This window comes from Brassica napus, chromosome A6, assembly GCF_020379485.1.
Source record: "Brassica napus cultivar Da-Ae chromosome A6, Da-Ae, whole genome shotgun sequence".
NCBI classification, from domain to species: Eukaryota; Viridiplantae; Streptophyta; class Magnoliopsida; order Brassicales; family Brassicaceae; genus Brassica; species Brassica napus.
Window position 1 is genome coordinate 22,243,968 of NC_063439.1, and position 26,574 is coordinate 22,270,541.

At 31.7% G+C, this 26,574-nt stretch overlaps 1 protein-coding gene, 1 long non-coding RNA gene and 1 other non-coding gene across 3 annotated transcripts; 1 reads left to right on the forward strand and 2 right to left on the reverse strand.

Annotated features, from left to right (window-relative positions):
* Window positions 1-8,581: 8,581 nt before the first annotated feature.
* On the reverse strand, window positions 8,582-12,463 carry LOC106348545 (indole-3-pyruvate monooxygenase YUCCA6). The gene is made up of 4 exons (XM_013788306.3): window positions 11,155-12,463; window positions 9,773-10,021; window positions 9,571-9,693; window positions 8,582-9,410 (listed from the first exon to the last, which is right to left on the reverse strand). The coding sequence occupies exons 1-4, from the start codon at window positions 11,851-11,853 to the stop codon at window positions 9,183-9,185; spliced, it is 1,299 nt and encodes a 432-aa protein (XP_013643760.2). The 5' UTR covers window positions 11,854-12,463; the 3' UTR covers window positions 8,582-9,182.
* Window positions 12,464-21,057: 8,594 nt separating this feature from the next.
* Window positions 21,058-26,336, forward strand: LOC106348546. Its single transcript, XR_007314442.1, has 4 exons — window positions 21,058-21,356; window positions 21,543-21,792; window positions 22,028-26,068; window positions 26,157-26,336. It is a non-coding gene; the product is annotated as an uncharacterized LOC106348546 (long non-coding RNA).
* TRNAF-GAA lies at window positions 25,990-26,062 on the reverse strand. Its single transcript has one exon. It is a non-coding gene; the product is annotated as a tRNA-Phe (tRNA).
* Window positions 26,337-26,574: the final 238 nt, after the last annotated feature.

Sequence of the window (26,574 nt, forward strand, 5' to 3'; positions counted from 1 at the left end):
CACTATTATATAATACTAATAATTACATGAATATAATTGACATGATACCGCGAGTTTTAAGTTAAACAAGGACTATACTACCCAAATACATCACGTTTACGTTCAAACTATGATTAAGGGTATGACTGGTTTTCTCGATACCACCCGCAAACGCAGCTTTTGCGGTTGGTAGCGGTTGTTGGCGTTTTGCAATAATCGCTCAAATCGCTCCAAACCGCTCCAAATCGCTCTGAACCTCATAAATTTAAAAGCTGGTTCCAGCTAGCGTTTGCGGTTGCGGACGGTTGCGGGAGGATAAAAAAATTCTTTTTTTTCCAAAACAATATAAATACAAAAATAAAAATATTCAATAAAAAAATTAAATTAGAATTATAAAAATGCTAAAATATATCTATTATATTTTAATTAATATTATAAAACTTTAAAATAAAAATATTTTCTATAATTTTTAAAAAATTTAAAGTATAACTTTCTAAATATAACTTTTATATTTATTATAATATTATTATTTTTGATATTTTTATAATTGTATAAAATGTAAATATTATTAATTTATTATTTAACCACTGCTGCATTTGGTAGTTAATCTGTCATAAGTATTCCGCACCAATTTCTAACCGCAGAACCAGTCGTACAAATCTTTTAAAACCGTTAGAAACCGCAACCACCCGCATCTGCAAACTCCCGCAACCGCAACCGCTGCGGTTGAACCAGTCAGACCCTAAGTGTGTGAAATGCATATCTTCTATTAAAATTGGTATTCCTGTTGTTTTTTACAGCTTCTGGTTAACGATTAAGTGGTATATATAACACATGTGTGCGATTAATATTCTCCGTTAACACACACCATTTGTGGTTTTGTTGGCTGAAAAACGAACCTAATTTGTTTAACCATATCTCCAAACACAGTTATTAAAATTAGAAGAATTTTCATATATTTACCACTTTGTTGATACTATTATTCATGTTTATCATTACTAAAAAGATATTTTCAAAAATACATTCTTCATTATGAGGCAAAAGAGTCTTATACATTTATTCTATATATATAATAAGTAATTAGTTAAATAAAAAAAACTTAATTTTTTTCTTTCGAATTATATTTTTTTTAATTCAAACTTTTTTATAATTATTTTTTTCGAATGATTTTTTTTACAAAATTGTTTTTTTTTTCAAATTTTCATTTTGAAATTCGAAAATTCTTTTTGATTTTTTTTTTAAATTTAAGTTTTTTTAAAAAAATTTAATTTGTTTTAAAATATTTATTTATATATTTATTAGAACCTTAAACTCCACATTCTAAAAATCATGCATCACGCTAGGGGTGGGCTTTATCTGATATCCGAAGCCGCACCCGAACCCTATCCGAAATCCGAACCGAAGTAGCAAAATATCCGAACGGATATTGAATTAGGAGAGATTAGATATCCAAACCCGAACGAGTAATATCCGAACCCGAATGGATATCCGAAGATAACCAAACATATGTATAATTAACCTTATATTTCTAGTTTACATCTCTCATTTTATATAAAATATTTATATTGATATACAATTACGGAAAAAATGATTTGTTACACACTTAAAATGCATGTCAAGCTTTTTATTTCAAGAATTAACAAAAATTTATATCAAAATTTTAAAAACAATAACTAAATTAATGTCTTTTTAGTTTCAAAATGTTATGTCCAAATCCATTAACCATTCAAACTATTAAAAATAAAAAAAATAGTTAAATGAAAATTATATTTTTTAAATACAAAAAGTTTTGAAAAATGAAAAATTTAATTTTTTTTTTCAAAATCTAAATATTCGAACCCGATCCGAAATAACCAAATCCGAACTAAAAATGCATGAACCCGACCCGAATAACAGAAATATCCAAACGAATTCTATACCTCTATACCAAAATACCCAAAAATCTAAAATTCCCGATCCGAACCCGAAAACCCACCTCTACATCACCCCTCAACTTTAAAACCTAAGTTTATATTAGTTAATAGGGTTATAAATGTTTTTTTTCTCTTAAAAAATAAGAGTAAAACTGATTAATGTAAAGTGATATTATAAATATGGTATTTTTGATAGTTTCTCTTGAAATTAATATGAGTCACATTTTTTTTCGTAGAAAGATGGAAAATAAAAACATTGGTGAAGTTTGGTGTGGCCTTTATTAGTTAAAATCCTCGTGAGTAATTATGGAGAGATGTATCTTCACGTCAAATCTGGTGAGTGACAGATATTTAAAATCCGAGATTACTCCTTTTTAATCATTGATCAATCAAAGCTTCAACGAGCCATAACCGTTAGATTATAGGATCAGACACGTTTGACTGCTAGTCTTACCGTCCGATCTTCATTTCCAATTTTAATTGAATTTATCGAAAACAAATCTCTGACGGACAAAAATTGAAATGGTCCATTTGAGACCGTTAAGATCATGAATGCGAAGGACCAGTGAGAGTTTAAAGCTTTTGGAATCGGGTGGTTCATAGAGAACTAGGACCCATGAGTGCCAAATGTACGAGAGCGGCTGGGTCGTCCAGCGAGATTACTTCCCTTGTTGTGGAGGAGAAGAATATGCACTTACCAGCATATGGACCACATTTCCCTATTTTCACCAATGTGTGTATACGATGTCTATTTTTAATTAAGTTTCAAACTTATTTCACTCATTGTTTGTCTAAATGAAATATCAACTCAGCTACAAATAAAGCTTACTTCCAAATATAAGAAAATACTAGATGTTGACCCGCACATCCGTGCGGATTTTATCCTTTCTATACTAAAATATCCTAATTTATATAACATTATTATGTAACAATACCATCTTACATAATTTTATATTTTATTTCTAAAATTTAGAATTTATATAGAAATTAAATTAAACTAAACCTATATAATAGAGAAGAATTTTTTTTAGGATACTATTAAAAACAACAAAACTTATTTTGAAAAAAGAAACTATAATATTTTGTACTTGCAAAATAATTTTATAGTAAATATCTTATTTGAGAAATTGTTTGAAATACACCAACTTAGATAGCATTCTAAAAAAATGTAATTAAAGATATCATAATATTTGAGCTAAGGATTTAACGATTATTGTTTAGGATTTATTATTTAGGTGGTGAAGTTGAGTTTCTAAACTTCTGTAAATAATTCTTATATATTTATAAATACTTTGAGAGGGTTAATTTTATCTTTTAATTATAATATTATTAAATATGAAATAAAATTAAAATTTGTTGGAATTATGTTATATACTGTAACATTACACCAGTTTGAAAAATGAGTGTTCTCTTCGTATAAAATAGTGTTGGAATATTAATCTTTTTGATATATATAGATCATTTATGCTATGATATTAGTAAGCATATAAGTGATAAAAGTGTGTTCATGTTTAATGTATTCGTTCAGATATACATTTATTTTGTATATATATTGTTCTTCCGTTTATGGTTGGAATAGGAGATGTAAAACTTTATATATAGTGATTAATAAACCAAATTGATATAGTTTTTAAATATTAAAATGAAATGGTGATTATTTGTCAGCACTATGATTTGTGAGTTCTCTAGTCTTTAACTATGTTTTCACTGAAAGTGATTTGTCATACGTTCTAGTCTCTGCACTATATGGGGCTGTTTGTTTCACCATTTGTCATCTCCATCCAAATGATTCATTTGTATGATCTATTCAGATGATCCATTCACATTTTTGTGATTGTTTGTTTGTCCATCCACATGGTTCATCTAGATGAATCATCTAAATGGATCTTATGTTTGTTTCTTTATTTTCATTTTCATTCAAATGAGTTTAGTAAACAAATTACCAAAATACCTTTGTGTGGGTTTAATCATATGTTTGATATTAATTTTAACTATATTACATTTAATTATTTAGTTTAATATATTTACATTAGAATTATTTCAAAATTAACGAATTTTCTTTTTGCGGTTTGGGCGGGAAAAAAAAGTTTTTTTTTGGTTTTAGCGAGAAAACACATTTTTCGGTTTCGGCGGAAAAACAAGATTTTTCGGTTCTAGCGGGAAAACGAGATTATTCGGTTTTGGCGGGAAAATACAAATTTTCGGTTTTGGCGAGAAAACACGTTTTTGTAGTTTTGGCGGAAAAAGACGTTTTCGACAGAAAAACACGTTTTTGCGGTTTTAGAGGGAAACACATTAAAATGAAATTTTTCGGTTTTGGCGAGAAAACGAGATTTTTCGTTATTGGCGGGAAAACGCGTTTTGCAGTTTTGGCAGGAAAACATGTTTTTGGCGGAAAAATGCGTTTTTGCTGTTTCGGTGAAAAAACGCATTTTGCGGTTTTGGCGGAAAAACACGTTTTTGGCGGGAAATGTGTTTTTGCTGTTTTGGCGGGAAAACACGTTTTTGCGGTTTTTACGGGAAAACGCGTTTTTTGCGGTTTTGACGGGAAAACGCGTTTTTGCGATTTTGGCGGAAAACACGTTTTGGCGGGAAAACACGTTTTGGCGGGAAAACGTGTTTTTGCGGTTTTGGCGGAAAAACACGTTTTCGCAGGACAACGCGTTTTTGTGGTTTTTGCAGAAAAACGAGATTTTTCGGTTTTGGCGGGAAAAATACGTTTTTGCAATTTTGGCGGGAAAATGTGTTTTTGTGTTTTGGCGGAAAAATGTGTGTTTGGGGTGTTAGCGTGAAAACATGTTTTTTTTGTGATTTTGGTATGAAAACATGTTTTTCGGTTTTTGCAGAAAAATACGTTTTTGCAATTTTGACGGGAAAACACATTTTTGCAATTTTGGCGAAAAATTGCGTTTTTGGGTTTTTTTAGGTTTTTGCGGAAAAACGTGTTTTTGTCAGTTTTCGTATGTGACAAAAATGATATTATTTTTAGGTTTGTAATTTGTGAATTACATTAGGGGTATAATAGACATTATACCATTTTGAATGAACTATTTCCATTCAAATGATCCAAATTGGTTCAGCTGAATGGACTTTAAAATTAAGCTTAAATTTCCCAAAGTCATCCGAATGATCCATCTGAATGAATTGTACTTTTAGTGCCTAAACAAAAAAAACTCTCATCTTCATCCAAATGACTCATCCAGATGGAGAAACAAACAGGCCCTATGTATTTTATCATTTTAAAACATAAAGTATTATATATATATATATATATATATATATATATATTCATTTTGGTGATGACCGAATAATAGCTTAATGACTCCACTTGGTTTGAGTCGCCGGGGTTTGCTCCCAAATTTTCATTGACGTGAGACAAATTGTAGGCTTATTTTGAGGTCAAAATAATAATTACAATTTAGGATTGTATAACTTGAAGCCCGTTAAAAGAAAGATGATGTAGTCGAACCTTGATCAATTAACAGGTCGAGCATCCGAATAAAACTTAAAGCGGGAAGTAAACTACTCCGTTTGTTCCTTAGAGATCTATTTTTTAGAAAAAAAAATTGTTTCAAAAAGATATATTTTTTATATTTTTAATACATTAATTAATAAAAAATTATACTTTTCAAAAAATACAATTGTATTTAATAAAATCTCATTGGTTAAAAGTTATTGGGAATAATTAATTAACAAAAACAATGTATTGGAAAATACAATTTTAATTATTTTCTTAATAAGTGTGAAAAAACTATAACATGGATCTTTTAGTTTTAGGAACAGAAGGAGTAAAAATGAATAAAAATGAAGCTGGAACTGCCATCACCACAGATTCATTTGCATTAAAATTGACTATTTACAATGTTTGGGTTTGCGTGATAGAGTTGAAATCACTTTTTTCACCCAAAAAAACTAGAAATGAATGAAAAATGGCCAGGAAAATGCAGTTAGGAGCCTTACGTCTTAACTCCCTTCTTTTACGGCATTTTGTGCCAACTTCCGTTTAAGAGAAATTAACTGTAGGAATTGATTCTAAGGCTGTAACTGGTTATTCCTAATAGGAATACATGGAATAAAAGGAATAATTATATGTGGAATGGGAAAAATTGGAATGATAAACAAAATGGAATAAAAACTGAAATTTGTTTTGGAATTGGAATTCCAATCATCCCACACATTCACGATCATTTTTGATCTGGAACAAATGGAAAAGATTTTACAAAGGATTTGTTTTTAAGTTTTATTCCATTTTTGGAATATGTGGAATTGATTTCAAAAGGTTTTCCATGTAACTGGTAAATATTTTTTGTAATTCTGTGGAATGATGCATTCCAAACAATTCTATTCCAAAATTTAGCATTCCAGTTGCAGCCTAAATACTTCAAGTTCATGCTAAAAGATCTCTCATAAAAAAATGGACGTATTATTTAAAAACTAATATATTTGAACAATTCATTAAAACCCCAACAAATTACTATATATGTCCACAATTAATTGGTAGTCTTTATCATTGTGGTAATTATTAAATATTAAGGGGTGAATTCAATATAACATTGAAGTGATTTGATTTTAATGGAGTTTTAGATGATTTCAATAAGTTGCAGAGATTTAGTTGATTTTTTGTTAAACCGCTATAGAATATAACCTAAAACCATGAGATTTGAGTTTTAATTTTTTTAACTAAGAAACTCCACCTAAACACTCTAAAATCATCTAAAAACTTTAAAACTCCACAAATTAAATTTTTTTCAATAACAATGAATTTTAGAGTATTCTACGAAATGTTAAGTTCAATAACAGTCGATTTTAAATGAGTTTTTAAAATTCATGTTTGAATAATAGTGAATTTGTCATTTTAATATAAATCACATAAAACTCTCATTTAAATGTACCCCCTAACTATTTTGCTGAGAGCACATATGCTTTTTTTTTTTGTTGGTGGCAGCAGCACAGAGATATTTTACAAACATAGTACTTCATTTGGTCAAATATATAATGATCTTTCCCAGTCATGTGTATAAGATATATATGGACGCAATCATCTATACCGTTTACTGTCGAAGAGCACCATTTTCCAACACGATTTGGTTGACAAGCCAACTATATAATTCAGAGCCAAGAAAAAAGCACAAACTAATAAAAGGCAAAATTAAAGAAAAAGAGCTTCAGAAAAAAAAGCAGAAACATGATTTGAAAAAAGCAAGTTCTCCTTATGTTCAAAATGTGGGAGTAGGAACTGTAAGGATATATCAAATCTGTTTGCCTACTTGGGGCCAGCCACTACTAATTACTTCAACAAAAATTTAATTAAAACAAAAAGTGATGTCTAAAATTAATGATTTGATGTTGACAAAAATAAAATAGAAAGATTTGATTTGGGATCTGAATATCTGATATTGTTTCCTAAAATTTCCCCAACATCTTGCCAAAAGTGTAGGCCTTCAGCTTGTTACTTATGTGCCTTTTACAAAAGTAAAATTTATGTAAGATCCTTGTTCCTTTTTCCCTTTTCCCTTATATTTTGCCCTGATTTTCTTTTCTTTCACACATTAATATCTATTTTCGATTGATTAAAGCCTCAGAATTTCAATGGGTATATATATATTTGAATGAAAAATTTTTGTTTGGATCTGAACAAGTTACCTTACAGAGATTCATAGATGACAATCTAAACAATGAACCACATGGTTTAGGTCAGTATACATTCTCTAATCACATGGCTTTTAAGGTCAGCAACATGGCCAATGGTCCAAAGACTAGGAAAAAATATAAACATTACTGGTGATTAGAGAATGGTCTTAAGTCCAAAAAAGCATTACTGGTTACATATTTTTGGTTAAAACCGAGTTTCATTATATGTCTCAACTTTTGTAGCCCAAAAGCTTATAATTTTGTGGTGAAATGAAAAAGAAATATTTGGTACCAACACATTATTTAATAACGGTTCTCCGTGCAAATGCAATTTAAATAGTTTATACTATGTGATAAAATTACAAATTAAAAACTTATACTGGTACCGAAACTATGCAGAGTCTTATTATAACAAGGATTTGACTCTAGGAATATTATTCCGATTTATAAGCTGTTTTCTCCACTTTTGTATCATCCCAGTCTTAGTAGGGTTTTCAGAAAAAGTATTTGGGTCTGTACCATAATAATTTCTCCTCAATTGATATTTATTTCATTTTAAAATATTAGAATGAATACTAATTGGCTTTAAATTTATGGTCTCTGACTTGAACGACGTTGGGTTATTGACATTCATCACTTGGGCAACTATATATTCTTGACAGTGAATTATTTTGATTATCTGTTTGTCGTCGCTTGCTGCAAATCATACCTGATATGGTAGGTTTACCCGTCGTAGAATATACGGTTTCACAACAGTGTTGCTGATTTTTACGAAATATAGTATATTTTATACGCAAGATCCTACTAATATGGCCAAGATAACAAATCCATGATGAAATCTAAACGGAACATTCTATTTGACATGAGATCTACGATAGATTTATATAGCTATAGCTTGTTTAGTTCTAAAATATGACAAAAAATCATGTGGAGACCGTACATCTAGCTATAACTGAAAAAAGGGGTCAGCAGAATTATAAATGTGCAGGTCTTAATTTCTGACGAATGTACAACAGAGTGGTCCATATCTATGATACTTCTACTAGGGAATGAAATCATTTCGACAACGAAATTTCATTGACACATTCTAATTGGACATTTTTTAAGCATTTAATTGTATTTTTTAACAATTCACTTACTATATAACAAAAAACAATGACGACAATACTCTACCAAAAATATTGAACCGAAAAAGCTAAGAAAAACAAAGAGCATACCTAACTAAGGAAACTACAATAAAGAAAATGAAACATAGAAAGACAGTATAGAAAGATTTACAAAGTGGGTTATAAGCATGCAGAGAGAGAGAGAGAGAGAGAGAGAGAGAGAGAGAGAGAGAGAGAGAGAGAGAGAGAGAGAGAGAGAGAGAGAGAGAGAGAGAGAGAGAGAGAGAGAGAGAGAGAGAGAGGGGTCCCCTCTTCTTCTTGGGGCAGATGATCATCAATTCCCACCACGATCACTCTCACTAAATTTCATTTTCATTTTTTCTATCCCCAATTTGCATTGCAGCTGGAGATAAGTCTTAATTTACATCACGCCCCCATCCTCCCCTTGAAACCCAAACCATCAATTTTCTTCTTTGATCGCTACCCGTCTTCAAGTTATGTATTTTTCTTGACAGAAACCTTTCATCTCTCAACCGTTTATTATTAATCTACTTTAGGCTTGATCAGGTTTACTTGACATGAACACTTGGATATGTCTATGGGCTTGATCAGATTTTCTTGAACACTCGTATATATCTTGAGCTATTCTCTTTGCATCCATTGATGCTCCCGAAATCCCACGTTTTGTGAACCCCACCGCATATAGCCCACATTCCCCTCTCCATCCCTCCGGAAACTCTTGTATTGGGAATCCATCTTTCTTACTAAACATTTTATTTTCCTGCAAAATTATTTGTTTATTAGAAAAAGATGTAATGCGACCTCTTGATAAATATATATTTGTATATTCTTACGAAAAGATAATTTTGATAAAGATTTTAATGATCGTTTTAAACAAAAGTGAACATATGTAAAATAACTATATTATCATTATTGACTACCTTTAGCCAAGAGGGTACGTTGCTTTTGTAGCCAGTTGCCAATATTATGGCATCAAATCTCTCCTTTTTCCCGTTATCGAACTCAACTTCGTGCCGTTTTAACCTTCTTATCCCCGAACACACCTTTTGTTATTACAAATCAAATATCACAATCAATAAACCGGTTATTAGTGTAAATATATATGATTGAGATATACGGTACCTTGATATCTCCTGTTTTGATCTTGGCAAGCGTCCCCACGTCGAGAACCGGGGTTTTGCCGGTGAGATTTTTGAGCTCCAATGGACCTAACCGGGGTCGGTTAAGACCTAACAGGGTGGTATCCCCGAGGATGAACCGGGAAACAACCAAGAGGAAACGGTCAACAAGCCGGATGGGCAACCATCTGAGTAACAACATGGACAGCCCAAAAGTTGAAGTACCCAACATCTCTCGTGGTAGGACGTGCACCTTCACCAGTTAAAAATAAACAATTAGCAAATATGGATTTATAAACCTCAGAAGAGAACATCATATTCTATCTATATTTTAAATGTTTAGAGACTATGATTTTTGTGAGAATGTTTGCGCGTGCTTGTGATAATCCCAATAAAGCTTGTATTCTTATAGTTCTCATTCTCTACAAATACTATAAAAATAGTATTTCCGAATTACAGAAATTAGGTAAACCTCTTTATTTAAAAAACTATATTAACAAATTGTTGGAACTTGAAGTCACAAGGGCCTAAAAAGACAGAATAAAATCTTACGGATGAATACCATCCTTTGCATTTTCAGTATTAAAAAAAAAACAGACTAATAAAAAAATCAAATGTGAATATTATCAAACTGAAAAGCAAAAGAAGTATAAACTATTTTCAAATTGTTACTGTAAAAGTAAAAGCACACAAAAATTAACAGCGTGCAAGAACGTTTCTTCTGAAATCTCCAGCTAGTATTAAAGAGACACTAATGATTAAACTACAATTAGTTTGTATAAATAATTGGGTTCTTTATGAAAATAGTACAAACGAAATAGATTTTTTTGAAACACTTATTAGTATTGATAAAATCTTGTTAAAGGGATTCGATTAATAAGAAGAGTAAAGAAAATTTTGGAAAAACATCTTCAAGTTAATGATGTTTAAGATGGAATGATGAGTGTTAATATGTTATCAAAGTTCTTTTCATCTTTTCAAATATTTGAGGAACATATTTTTTGTTCTCTCTAAAGTTCGTTTAACTTAAAACATATTCATAAACGGGTTAAGGGATATTATCTTGTACAATCAAAATCAAATAATCTTATATCGATTTCAACCAAAAATCAGGAAAACACAGAATCATGAAAAGTGTAGGTAATATTTCTTTTTCTTTTGAACTTGAAAGTAGGTAATATCTTGAGTTTGAAAAATAAGTTAAGAATATCAGAAGATCAACACGAATTAAAAAAAAAACAATTATGTGATTCTTCTAGCATAGAAGAACTCTACCAAATATGAAAGAGCCAAAAAAAAAACTAATATCGGTACGCATAAGAAAACGTTGATTTAATAAATCTCAAAACTTCTTAAAATAAGAAGAACGAAAAAAAAAATACTCACAGCGTCTCTGACAACGAGAGAAGGCTGAGCACCGAAGTTGCATAGATCCAAACAAACCTCCATGCCGGAGTTTCCACATCCGACGACCAAAACCCTTTTTCCTGCGAAATCTCCACCGGTCTTATAATGACTCGTGTGCTTAACTACCCCCGTGGCCGCAAACTTCTCCATCCCCTCAAACCTAGGGACCACCGGCTCTGCATTCTCCCCCGTCGCAGCCACCAACCACCGGCAAACATACTCCGTCATGCCTTCTTTACCCACGCTCCTCACTCGCCACATCCCGAGTTTCTCATCAAACTCCGCCGACTCGACCGTCTGACCAAACTCCGGTCGTATATCGAACCTACGAGCGTAGTCCTCGAGGTACTCGATGAACTGCTGTTTTGTCGGATAAGTTGGGAAGTCAGCGGGAAAGGGCATAAGCGGAAGCTCGCAGAATTGCTTTGGAAGGTGGAGACTGAGGCGGTCGTATGTCTTGAGCTGCCATAGTGACGCTATGCAGTTTGATCTCTCGAGTAATACCGAAGTTATTCCTTTCTCTTTGAGACAAGCCGCCGTCGCTAGTCCTGACGGTCCGGCGCCTACGATCACCGGACCGGTGAAGACGCAGATGCGGCGTTGTGACGTCATCATGCCGTGGTTGGAGGACAAGTAGTCATTCGCTAGGTTACCTTCCATCTCTTTCTTCCAATCCATTAAGAAAGCTAAACCAAGAATCGTTTCTCTCTTTTCTTCTCTTGTTTTTACTGCAATATATATAGGAGGGGCTTGGTGTGTATTTGTAATGTATTTTAAGTACTTATTCTTAAGAGGATACGAGAAGGGTTTGCAGTAGAGAAGTGATGGTGGTGGTGACAGTATTTAAGGGCAAAGGACAGATTGAACCATTTGACATTTAAAGCCTGGAGTAAGAATAAAAAGAGGGATGGTAAAGAAAGGTATTTCTTCAAAATATTTATAATTGATTTCTTGAAGAGAATAATTAATATTATGCGATGGGAATCAAAGAGGTTAGGGTTTGGATTGAGTCTGCCGAAAATGAGGGAGAGCAAATCTTATCCAAATAAGAAGAATGAGTAAAGAGAGTGAGATATTATCGTTGATTTGTGTTTTGCTGAGAGTAGAAACCGGATGATGATCAGAGGCTGAGAGAACTACGGGTCTCTTAAATCACCATTAAAACTTATAGAAGAGAGAGATATATATAAATTGTTAGTTGTGACTTATGATGTGACTATCTCTCATATGTGTGTATATATATGTGTTTCAAATACTTAAGTAGGAGTTTATATATTTAATGGAGTTCTCTTTTTTTCCCACCTATGAGTTTTTTTTGTGCTCCACTACACTTTTTGACTCTTTACCTCATTGAAATCTCAAAGATTGATGCAATTAATCTTTTGATTATCTTATGATCACTTAATGTCTCCACAAATAATATGAGTTTATATACAGTATAGAGTATTTGTATTTTTGTGTCTTTTTTTTTGTCGATGGTTAATTATACTATTACAAACTATGATAAATATTACAAGACGATTCTACAGCCGGCAAGTCTACCTGTCTTATAAGGTTTCACGTCTGACTGCATCATCATGAGTCATCTTATAAGATCTATGTCTGACGGTACTCCTTGCACCATGCCGAAGATTTCATGTATGCTTTTCTCCATAAATCTGCATAATTCGCTTTTGCTAGAATTCGAAACCCAGATCTCCTAATGTAGAAGCATTAATGAATCATTACTCAAACCACTGGACTAAGAAGGCTTTCACGTATTTTTGTGTCTATTACATCATTCTTATTATATGCCATTAACAAAGTATCATACTTTTATTTTAAAAAACTTATCATAATTTTTTTTAAGTTATCATAATTTTACATTTAACAATATATCATCTATGGTGAACATATTATACTAGTCTCAAAAAAGAAAATCTAGCCCACAACATATACAATAGCCGGCCAACCTAGAAATTTTCAAAACTTTCAATAAAGATCTAGTCCACAACATATTCAATTTGCAGTCGGTTACCCCATCAACTGCTTCTTCTCCACTTTCTGTCATGAATTTGTAAATGGTTTTGGGAGGAACGACAATTCAAATACTTCGACACATATTATATTCTCTCTGTTCTTGAAAGTAAGACTTTTTAAATTTATTTTTTATTCCAAAATAATAGATTTTCTAAAATTTGAAAGTACTTTAGTAGTTAATGTTGAAAAGTTGTATACTTAAAAAAAAATTAATTAAAAATATTTGAATTAGTTGAATACTTTTAGCTGATATTTATTGGAAAATGTATAGTAAAATAAATAATAAATTCAATTGTAAAAAATTAATTGTTTCTTTAATATGCGTAAATACTCTAGAAAATCCTTATTTTGGGAAGAGAGGGAGTATGTGACAGTTTAGTAACTTTTTGATCCATATTATTTAAAATTTTCACCAATGCTAGCATGCTACTACGAAAATCAGATTTATATCAAGTATTTGCATTAAAATACAATGTTACTAGAAACGAAAAAGAAGAAATTGTCACTTATATGACAGAAATAAAAGTCTATTTGATAAAATAACTATGTATATATATATATATATATATATATATATATATAAATAAATCAATGCACAATTTTAATCATATGGAGTCTAAAATATGTTCTAACCTCTTTTGCTTCTTATTTATTTATTTATTTTTAAACTTACCTCTTTTTTTAATACCAAAAACAATTTCATTAATTACTATCTATACTATTAAAAGGGAAGTACTCTTGAAAAATCTATTTAAACAAGGTTACTGCACCTATTCATTAAGGTTAAATTTGTCTTAAAAAAATTTAGTCTAACTGTACCCATATATAAAACAGCTTGGGCTATTAGATAGTTGTATACTAATTATTAACCTAATAATCAAGTTCTCTCTCGGGTCGTAGTACAAAAATAACCAAAACGTATATGTGCCTTTGTAATTATATTTTAAACATTTGTTCCAACCTCCAAAACGTATTCTAAAATTTTATTTTATTGTTATTTTATATTAGCACGTATTGTTGGATTTCGTTTAGTAACTTATGTAACAGTTTATGTGAAAGATATAAAAAAATAGAAAAAGCCAAAAGAATATTCCCACAAACTAGCAACCTCTTAAAATATACGAGAATAATATATTAAACAAAATCGACCATATTTTTATTCCATCATCTTCGATTACCAAATCTAATGAAACTTAAAGAATCTACTTTATTAAAAGAAAATGAGTTTAAATAAATCTATATATGAAGGTTGACCCTTTTATAAGAGCTAATAATTTTATGGTCCTACTTAAATTTTGTCTAACAATATATTATCATAGTTAATTTATTATATATTAATATATTAGCTATGAAAAATATATATAGAGAAACTAAAGTTAAGTATTTCTTAAATATTTTTATAAAACATATCAGGGTTTAAAAATTCATAAATATTTTTTCTAAAGTGAATAATAAAATTAAATTTCAAATCTGACATTTTACCAAAAGTAAAACATCATTAATAAATTGACGATATCAAAACCGAAAAACCTAATTTCTTAATTAAAAATTATACAAAATAGATTTTAAAAACAAAAATAAAAACTAAAAAAATTGTCCATTGGTTTTGGTTCAACCAGTGGTTCAACCGGTACCGGCTTCCGGGCTTTAACGGGTTTTAGCGAGTTTTTAAATTTTGGTTTCTTCACAAAACCCGAATCGGATTTATCTTGCGTTACCGGGTTAACTGGTTTAACCGCGGGTCCAGGTCGGGTTTCTAAACACTGCATATAACTAATAAATGGTTAAAAATTGTTTCAATTTTAGCGGATTTAGAACAAAAAAATACCCGCGCTTCTTAAGCGTGGGTCAAAATCTAGTTTCTTAATTAATTAACATTTTCCACAGTGTCATAATGCAATTTCTTGTATATAAATTTTATTAGATGGAAGGCCGGCACGCATGTGAAAATATTAATATGCTACTTAAATTGATGATTATACTTTTATGATATATATTTTTATGGTAACATATCATATATGTGTATGTAATTATTTAGGCATGTTTATACGTAGTATTAAAACGATCGTATATAATCTTATGGAAACAAAACTATAGTCATAATATTATCGCACTATATTGACATTAATAAGCATTAGATACATATGCAATATATAACCATCACACCCAATATTTCTATCTTTTTAGTGCAGATGTAATACATAAACATTATACCAAATAATTCTCTCTATATAGATGAATAAATCACAAGTTACAAAAAAAAAAAAGATGAATAAATCAATACATAATATTTAAATCATATAGAGTCTAAAACATGTTGAAACTCTTTTGTTTTTTTTTTCCGTCAAGGTTTTTTTTTTTTTATTATTATTGCAAAACGAAAAACAAACAACAAAAGCCCGAACCCAACAGTACTGGACCCGGGCCCAGCAATATGTTACAAACCAAAAGCCCACAAACAGTCGGGCAACCATTCAAAACATAAAACGGGCCTGCAGCCCACCTCACTCAACTCGAACTAGGCGGCCCAGACTTCTCCTTTTGGCCGACGCGTCAAGGAGACGAGACGCGTGTTGAAATCTCATCTTCAGCACGCCACGCGTCAACCGATGCCTCAACCTGACCGTCACCTACGCAAGAAACCGCCTGAGCACCGCCACCGACACCCTCGTTACGCCGGAGCTCGAAACCGGAGAGCCTCCAACGTCACCACTTTTCTTCAGCTTTCTGAACTCTCTGCGGAGAGCATCCTCGATCTCATCGAGATCTCATCCGTCTTACGAGAGCCGCGACCCACAGCAACACATACAACACACGCTATACCCGATCCAAAAAAAAACGAAACCACCACTTCTCACCACTAGAGCCGGCGACGCAAGGCTGTGTAAGCCTTCACCCCCCGGAGACAAAACCGACGAGACGTTGCTGAAGAAGCCAACCACCTCCCGGAGACTTGAGCCGGCGACGGCGGAGCTTTAGTAGCCTCCACCTCCCGGAGAATAACTTCACCACACTTTCACCTCCACACGACCGCGCCTTCACTCCAATAACCCAGCCACCGTTGATGACGGTTCGCTCCTCGAGCTATCGTCTCCGGATGAGAGTCAATCAGGGCTCGGGCAAAGCGAATCAGGGGGAAGATGACAAGAGAACGACAAAAATACGGACTGCTTAAACGGAAGGAAAAACCAAGAGGTACCGGCGACGGCACGCGCGCCTACGCGCCGGCCGCTCACCGGAACCAGATCTACTTTCTCTCTCTTAAGTCTCTCTCCTGATTAGTACTTCGTTGAAACTCTTTTGTTCTCTTTTGTTTCTTATATATTTATTTATTTTAAACATCTCTTTTTTTAGTTTTATGCCAAAAATAATGCAATTTTTTGGTATATAAGCTTTATAGTGTTAGTAAGTTAGTATTGAACAAGCCATTTACAAAAAAAAAAAAAGTTAGTATTGAGGAAGTGTCGTGCCCCGTCAGCCATCGTACACTTGGTAACTTTGTACTTCATGTGTTTTTTCCTAAACAATACCATTTTATATACATTCTGTTTCGCCCTCAATCATCGTTTTATTTGCCAAGCTTTTATTGGGTGTATATGGACATTATTATATATTTTTATTATGTCCGGGAATTTTGTTTTCTCTAAGTATTTATATTTAAAAAAAAATTGAGGTGATTGATGAGTGATTAAGCATGAGTAGCAGTATTATAGATTTTGGCTTTAATTAGAAACACAATATAGCGTGATAGAACCGTATTATATAAACTACGGAAAACTGAATATTGTAAAGAATAAAATTGATAAGATTATACTAAAGATAAAGAAAATGATGATACAACTGTAGAGTCGAGATATTTTTCTTTCCTTTACTCAAAATACGTCTCGTAGTGCGACGGTTCGATAACATAATGAATTTCAAGATACAGCAGCAAAAAAATCTTCTGATTTGCGTCATTCTATCAGAAATCTGACGAAAATAGTTTTGTTTATACTATCAGATTGAAAAAAAAAATCAAAAGGAAAGATAAAAGAAATATGGAGGATTGTATTATTTTCTGTATGTTCTTTGCTACACAAGTGCTTCTATTTAAATGGAGAAAGTGTAACACCTTGTGAAATCATGGAGACCACTAACGTACCAATGCTTTCAATTGTAGTAAAGGAATTTAATTCCCATGACTCATTGTACGTTAGATATCAAAGTCATAATGCATATTTGACCAAATCAAATACACCACTATACTTTACTAGGTTTATATTTTTATATTTAAAAAACATAAAAATATTTTATGAATAAGATTTTAAAACAGGTTAAATCTAAATTCTTTGTATGTTATTTATTTTGGACCTTCATTTCTCACCAACAAATACACTAACTCATAGTGTTCATGATGACGATTACATCGTGTCCAAATTCCGGTTCTTCCGACAGATGTCTCCATCGAAAAATCCATCGGAAAAATGGTCTACACCACTTTGTCAAAAACGTGTTCCAACATAGCACACGATGTATATATATTCATATTATAAATATAAATGCTAATATAAATATTTAAATGGATGCATCATTTAAATAGTTATGTATGTTATTACTAAAAAAGTTAGTGCAACTCAAATAAATTAGTGAAATATTACTATGAAATTATTTGCGATTGATGGAAAACAATAATTTTTTACCTGATAATATTTGACATACCTATGAAAAGTCAATGAGAGACATATCTTTTTTTTTCTTTTGAAACAATGAGAGACATATCTTTATATATGAGTTTTTTTACAAAGAAGAATTTAATTATACGAAAAAATTTCTTTCAGAACTGAAGATACTATGCTAATCTAATAAGTATCAAGTAAGTTAACCCATTTTGGTAGGATTGGCTACATGTATAATATTGTGAATATTAACCAATTGCAAATTAAGGAAACACCAAACTAGAAATGTTGTTTCTACAGATATATGATTATGAACTCATACATCAATATGAAAAACGTTTCCCATTTCGATATATTATAATGGGATTCTGCAGAGCTAAATGCTAACTTGAGCAATTGGTTAGTTAAAAAGTAATACAAAAGGATACCAGTATCGTACAAATTCACACCACCGTTCTTCTAACCTTTTGGCATGCCCTTTTGCTATCTCAATGGGTTTTCTCTTTGCCCTTCGATTATATATTTGTGCAAAACAAACTCGTCATTTCGGATGTCACAATGAGAAATAGAAAGATTTCATTGGATGGAGATACGAGTGGAGAAAAGATCCCTACGCCAGACAAATACACACACCTAATCCGTTTTGTTTATTTGGACACTTTTGAGCGTAAACGTAGTTAATTAATAAATACCATCACCTACCCTGCCATGTAGAACATTGGACATGCGTTTATCATACAATAATATTTACACAATGCGTCAGGTTTAAAACTTTTTGTTTGCTCAGTCCTAACTCCTATGATTTATAAATAAATTTAGCGATAATATAATTATCAGAGATGAACTAGTATAAATATTGAAGTTGTATAGTATTTTACATTATTGTTATAAGATAATTGTAACTTTGTACAGTTTATATATCACTATACTCTAAAAAAATGACATATATATATAATATATATATATATATATCTACCGTATGGTATTTTATTTTGAAAAGATATCAAAGTCAAGGTTCAAGATTATTTTTACTAATGATTTGAACTTGGTTATATATTTGTGAACATTAAATGGTAAGTATTATATCTATAATGCATGGGATATTGTTTTAAAAATTAGCTCGTATGATGATACGTCAGAATTTTTACTTGGACGTTATATATTCTTAAGAAATAAATGGTATATCTTAAAAATATATCGCTATTAATATATAAGGAATAAATTAAACCACATCGTGGTAGTTTAGTTATTGATTGTTGTATTTTAATGGATTTGAAAATCCGAAATAAATCTAGTGTTATTGGTTCTATGATTTTTAAATTTGTATTAAAATCATGTGTTATTGGTTTAATGATTCATAAATTCTGTATCAAATCAAGTGTTATTCAATCGTACGGATTTACTAATATATTTGATTTTATAATGGATTTGAATGGATTTGTTTGGATTTTTTAGTTAAAAATACAAAGATTCAAATCCGAGGGAAAACCTCCGGATTTGCATATTCTACTTGGATTTATAAATACTATAAGGATTTTTAAATCAAACAAAATATATAAACCAATAACACCTAGTAGTTTCCACTGGCCAGAGATGAATTCTCATTCAATGTAATTACTAATTCTAACGTGGTCACGTGGAGATAGGATTCATTACTTATAGTCCATTTTATTTCCGACGAAATGATCCATTTGTGGGTTGCACTTCTCTTTAGATTCAACCCGGTTAAAAAAATTATGTCAAAAAAAAATTAGACATGTTTTAAATAAAGGTTACTTAAACTCTGTGCATGTATTGTATGTTGCTGAAAAAGGATACTGAAAATAAAGTTTGATATAAATCAATGAAATATAAGGCAGAATATCAAATATATAATATATATATATATAATCAAGCTGATATCTGAAAAGGCCATGGGAACTGACTTAAGTATGAGATCAATAAAAGGTATAAAGGAGACAAATTAGTAGGCTTTGGAGTGCCTATAATGTAGCCTAGGCGTTTGAACTGATCTCTTCACGCATTATTTTAAACCGTATTCTTTAAAAGTTTACTTATTATGCGATCATCAGTACCATAAAACTACACTTAAGCGATGCTATTGTTTAACTTTAGTAACCTAAACTCTCGCTCCAATTGAAAATATTTTAGGATAGTGGAAATGTGGAATTTAGGTTTTCACATGATCATCTACGAATGTTTTCACGTTATCAATTTTTTGTGGTCTTCAATTCCTTGATCAAAGGCTTCGTTGAGGTCATGGACCGTGATGGTATCGATGCATTGTCCAGATTAGATATTTATAATGGCAACAATATTTCATACCACTAGCTAGACTTAATTTTCTGATAAGCTTATTCAAATATTTATAAAAAAACAAATACAATTAAGATGGATATCGGTAATCACAAGCCCACTCAGCTCCACTTATCTAAAAATATCCCTTTCTCTTCTTTTTTTCTGCTCTCGGGACATTCGTGGGGAAGAATGACTTCTGGCTATTTTAAACAATATTTAAAGGGATTTCAGGCTGGCCGGTTCAAATGCTTTACTTAAAATATGATAAAGCAAAGGAAAAACAAAGAGATGAATAATTAATCGTGCTAAGTTTTCTAATAGCAATGGGGTAGCTAATAATTACCCAATCTGTCTAATGATTATAAGTTTAAGTGGGGTTGTGACAAAGAAGAAAGCAAATTAGGATTCTAATTAACATGATGAAAGAACTTACATGCGTAACTAAAAACTTATATACGTATGCGTGTACGATGGTCTAATAAACTATACAGCCATGGAAATACGTTTTCGTATTATTAATTCTGATTAAAAATTTAAGAAGCCAATTAAGAAAAAGAAGCTGAAAATATGGCAAAATTTTCTCAAGATTCCATTTACTTTAAAATGCGACTGAAGAGTGAAGACAAATAAAATTGAATTGACCTTCTAAATTGTTTTTTTTTAATTAAAACACTGACAGTATTATATAGCACTTCCACTCTGAAAGTAATGAACAATTTATAATCGAAAGATGCTCGGAATCTTTGGATGGAAAATATATATTATTATAATTTTAATTATCTTACAATTTATGCATTTAAACTGAAAAAGGAGAATACAAATGCACCAATAAAGATCTACAAAACAAAGCAGGTTCTTACACAATTAGTATTTTAGACCATCATCAACCGGGTTGCTTATGGGGGGTGCTTATTTTAATTAGGATTTAAAAAAAAAGGAAAAATAGGTTTAATGTGAAGAAGCGACGCTTAAGCAGGAGTTAGAGGAGCCGGCGCTTCTGGGACACGTGTTCCATTTTGGATACATCTTTCTCTCTCTCTTGACGAAACCTTCATCAATCCGCTTCTCTCAATCTTCCGTGTTGGATTTGCCGTCTAAAGTTTCTGACTTTCCGACGAGGAAGTAGAGGAGTAAGACGAAGATCATAGCAACAAAGCGAAATAGCTCTCTTCTCTGTAGATACAAGCGATCAGACTCAACTCTGTTCAGGTACAGAGTGTGATTCGATTGCATGTTGTTCTATTTTCCGTATAACTGATTCTGGGTTTTACGTTTTGTGTTCTCTTAGAGGAGACAACATGTCAAAGTTTTGATTTTTTTTCTTGTCTGCTGCATTAAGTATCCGAATCTTTAATTTGATTTGGTTTAAAGTCATACTCTTTCCATCTGTTGTAGATTCCACAAAGGTTAGTCCATATCGAGATGTAAACGAGGAAGGTGTTGTTGGTAAGGAGGAGGATCAGTTAGCTCTTGACGTGAAGGGTTTAAATTATTTGTGGATACGCTGTTGCAATCAGGCAACTTGACCGTAATGGTGCTCAAGGAATCAGGGAGTTTGCGGTTGAGGTGTTGACACTTACTTTGATTGGAGTAGTGTGATGAATGAAGAAGATAATAGAGCATGGTTATGGAGAGCAAGTCTTTGGTAAGCATCTATCTGCATCACACGAGAACTTTAATGTATTCTTTGATATAAATTGCTTTCCTGTGACTTCATATTTGGATGCTAGATAGAGCATGGTTAAATGAACTAGTGTATGTTATTAAGTTCCTCTTTAAATTGGCGTTGTTATGGTTATGGGAATTGCATTGTTCTTGATTGAAATATATCCATTGGCTTTTAAATTGTTCTTGATTGAGTTTTATATTGTGGTATAAAGGTGAAAGCCGACAGAGATGAGTCCTCACCTTATGCTGCTATGCTTGCTGCTCAAGATGTCGCTCAGAGATGTAAGGTAAAAGCAAATTTTCTATTGCCAAAATTTTCATCTAGAATGTTTTTCATTGCATCATAGAATATGAACAAAACTCAGCTCTGAACAGATTTATTTTCCTGCTATATGACCATAAGATTGTCTTGAATTTTGGTTGCTTGAAAACTCTCTATTGCCAATTTTCTTTTAAGAATCCCTAAATAAGAAACTAGCATTGGAGCTAAAAATCAAGGTGTCTCTTAACTAAAGATCTTAATTACATTTAAATACTAAAATATTCATTAAGCACCTCTAAGAGGGTATGTGGGTTAATCATGCTCTTTATAATTCTAATTCTTACCAACTTTTGTTCCGAGTAAATTAAATCCAAATCATCATTGTAAAAAAATCCAAATAATGGCCAAGTATGTCATACGTGGATCTAGCCTGAATTGTTTTTATTTTCCAGCCAAAATTATTGTTTTTATTGTACTCTATTCCTACTCCTAACGCTCGTTCATTCATCATCCTATGCAAATAGAACCTTGTGTGAAGTTCCCGAATTATGTCTATTTGCACCACGAAAATCTTTCAGTTCTAATAATCCCGGCTTGTGCTCCCTCATCTCAAGTAGTACAGGTTCTGATGTTCAGCTGTGCTTTCGCCATAGCTCTCTGCCGCCAATACGGTAATATTGGTAGTGGAAGGCTCTGGAAGACCTCAGCTTTTACCTTACAGTCAAATCTCGTCAAGCTTCTCCATTTGTTTGCCGGTGCAGTGGTAAAGACTTATCAAACCCCACCTTGGGGCCAGGAGAGACCACTTCCACGCTCCTCCTTCGTTGAGGAGAAAATTGGTCAATTGTTTGTCTCCTCCATGAGAGGTTCACTCTGTCCGGATCCAATTCTGGTGAATTTAATTTTAACCACGGTCCTAACCGTGTAGTGAGAACCAAGGTTTTGAAGTCTCTGTCAAAATCACAAGTTTTTTTTGAAAAATAAAAGATTAAACTCGGATCTATTAAAGACACGTACCTAATTCCCTAATCTATTAAAATCACAAATTAAGGTGACGATCCTCAAGTTAGAAACTTTTGAAGTGCGGTGGTAATCCTTTGTGATTCTGTCCGCAAGTGGCTCCTTCGAAAACCTTTCTAATGCTTTATCAAGCTTGTTAAAGCCTGTACCATCTCTTCTATTGCTTTAGCTGTTTTGTTGTTGTAGTCACTAGGCTTGCACATCGGATATGTCCGCTGATGCGTTTTTCTCATATAACCGATTAAGTTTATAAATGAAGTTGTGTTCAAAAAAAAAGTGTTGCTTTGTAAAGTTCCGAAGAAAATCTTTTTTTTAAAGGTTATTTCTAAGAAAATCTTACGAAAGTCATTCTTGGATATTAGTCAGCAAAATAAATGTATAATTTTTATAATAATTTATCCCTCATACGAAAGTCATTCTTGGATATTAGTAAGCAAAATAATTGTATAATTTTATAAGCATTTGTATTCCATGTCTCCATGTATTATACATATCTATTATTTACATATTTTACGTAAATTATTTTATATTGTACATAAATCGTGATAAAAATATTTCATATTAAAGTTATCCAACTCTCCAATAATTTTTTGTCTTTTATATTTATTTTTTGCTACTTTAAAATGATTGTAGATAATTTCTCTTGATTTATTATCCTTCTGTAATCTGTAGTATGTATAGAAAAAATATATTTAAGAGATGGTTTTATCAATGAATAATAAAAAGGAACCATTTCTGCATATTTAAAACTAAGAGGGATTACTTTTGCAAAGTATTATAAACATAATGGGCAAAGACAATCTTCTTTAGGCTTTATGTTCCATCAGGTATAATGCAAACACATAATGCTGAATCTATTCGATAAAGACATGCCTTTTTAGGAGAACAAAACAAACTTAAACTTAAACAAACAAGGGAAAACAACATTTAACGATGTTATATATTGGTCATTGAAAATCTAAAGAAACACATATACAACTACATTAACTATTTAAAAAACTAAGTCATTGTGATCCAGTGGAAAAAAAAACTTAGAAAATGTAATTATTATTATTATTCTTTTGATAAGTATGTGAATAGAAAATGTAATTTCAATCCTTTCTGAGTTTGATTGTTTTATATAAAAAAATATTCGTATTCGCTAATAGTCGAGATAGTGTTATGATATCAACCCACTAAAAACTTGGAGTATAGATTATTCAGCTATATTTACCTTATTTACCTTTCAAAGTTAGTTGAATTTTAGTTCAGAACCTTATAATTAAGTAAACAAATTTGTTTACGTCTACAAGTCTACAATATCTAGTTATCTGCAAATCATGTTTTCCTAGAAATCATATTACTATGAAAACAAATTTCTCCTTTCTATACATAAAAGGTTTAAATGAAATGATTTTGACTATTCTTAAAATAATAAGAATTCCAGCTTCTTGTATATATCTATATAATAACTAAAACATTATATATATATGCAGGAAATAAGCTATATAATTATGACTACGAGTATTGCTAACGAATTCATGTGACAAGAGCAAAAACAAAAAAATGGTCACTGACCTTAGTAGTGAGTATCAAGATTCAGGAATTTACATGGGCGTATCACGACACGTAGCATAAATTCTCAGATCAACATTGGAGTGTATTAAAGTTCAAAAAACCTTGGACTAATATGATTGGAGCTAGCCCTTAGCATATTTATAGTTCATAGTAGAAGATGATGTGTCAAATGTCCTACGTCTGCATGTACGGCTATATATATAACCACGTCGTTAAACAATAGCATCGTCTTGTCAAATGGAAAATATATAGTGTAATCTGATGCCAATGGTTTAATAATATACTAAATTAAGTTGTAGATGATAATAGAGATGATGGTTACACGTACATTTTGCAAACCATTGGAGCGACGTATCGTCGGTGGCTTATTCTTGCCAGATAGTAACTAGTGAGACCGTCCTTAGCATTATTAATGGAGGGTTCGGAATATAAAAAATCGTCTCTTAACTTTTAACTAAAAAAACTAAAAACTGATTTTTTATAATCCGCTAATAACTTCATCCTAAGAACCCTCCATTCATCATGCTCTTAGGTATGAGTAACTAGAAAGGAATACAAATGTCTATTTCTAAATAATCCAAATATAATAGTTCTAAAAAACACCGATTAAATAACTAAGAGTTTTAACTACTAAATAATCTAAGAGTTATAACCACTAATCATGTTCTCAACCATGTTTTTGCATCTTCCTCTAAATTTTTTTAATGTTTAAACTCTGAAAAGAAACAACATGCTGAAGATTTGACGTTCATGGTTGTACATATATAGAATTAATTGATAATTAAATGTGTTGACCTATATTTCATACATGTTGTATTAGATCCCAACTTATAAGGAGATGTGGGATATCTAAAAGACTATAACTAATAACCCCCACTAAACCCCATTCTGTATGATGGTTCTTGCTCTATAACCTATTTATAACTGACTTTCATTATACAATGCAATAACATATAATATTCAGAATTATTTTGAATTTGATACCATGTAAATCATGTTAATAAATTTACAACTCAATATCACTTGAGAATGAATGTACTGACTCATATATCTCATTAGGTAGGTATTCCTTACTTATTGGTGTTATATTTCTAACATAGCCTTCAGTGAAAATTAATTGAATGAATTATCTTTTTTTAAAAGTGTTAATACGTTAATTGAATGAAGTATTGAGAAAAATCAGTCCTTAAAAAAATGGGTTTCTTTTTGGAAAAAAAAAGGATTTGATTGAAAGTTAGAGGGTTAAACTTTATTTTTGAAAGACTCAAGTGGTTTCATTGTAGACTGGTACGGTAAACTTACATGTCTATTGATCTTTCAAAATGAAAAATATAATGCGGTGAGCATGGATCGAACACGCGACCTTCAGATCTTCAGTCTGACGCTCTCCCAACTGAGCTATCCCCGCTTGACGGTATTTATACTAATGTACTGAACATAGATAAAAAGCTTCAGGTGCACTACTATTTTAAAACTCAGAACTGCAATCTTATGTGAAGCAGAACAGAGCAATACAAGAAATATTAGTAGCAAGGAGAGGTATATTCAAGAGTAGATCGTCTTGGTCATGTGAATTCATTTCATAGCAATATGATTGGCAAACTAATATGTGTGATTGTATTGAATATTCAATGTTGGCTCTGTAGAATATCCCAAACGATAAAACATCCGTCTTACTATGATTTGACTTCACATCTTGTTTTATCATAAAGGTACTTAAAAGGTGCTGCATGGTCCGTGTACATTTGAACTAACCGATGTCTTAGTTGATTCTCTGTTGTTGTGGAGTTCACTTCTCCCTCGTCCAGTGTCTTACTTTCATAACAAATAGCCTCTCTTTCTGCTCTCCCTGAATAGTCCTGACATTAAAATCTCGTACATAACCTCCAAAGAGTAGGTTCAATCGGAGGCTGGATGAGC

Coding starts and splice junctions, on each gene's coding strand:
- LOC106348545 (XM_013788306.3), bottom strand. CDS start 11,853: ATGGATTGGAAGAAAGAGATGGAAGGTAACCTAGCGAATGACTACTTG. Junction 9,694..9,772: donor TCAAAACAGGAGATATCAAG/GTACCGTATATC, acceptor TAATAACAAAAG/GTGTGTTCGGGGATAAGAAG. Junction 9,411..9,570: donor ACGTACCCTCTTGGCTAAAG/GTAGTCAATAAT, acceptor ATAATTTTGCAG/GAAAATAAAATGTTTAGTAA.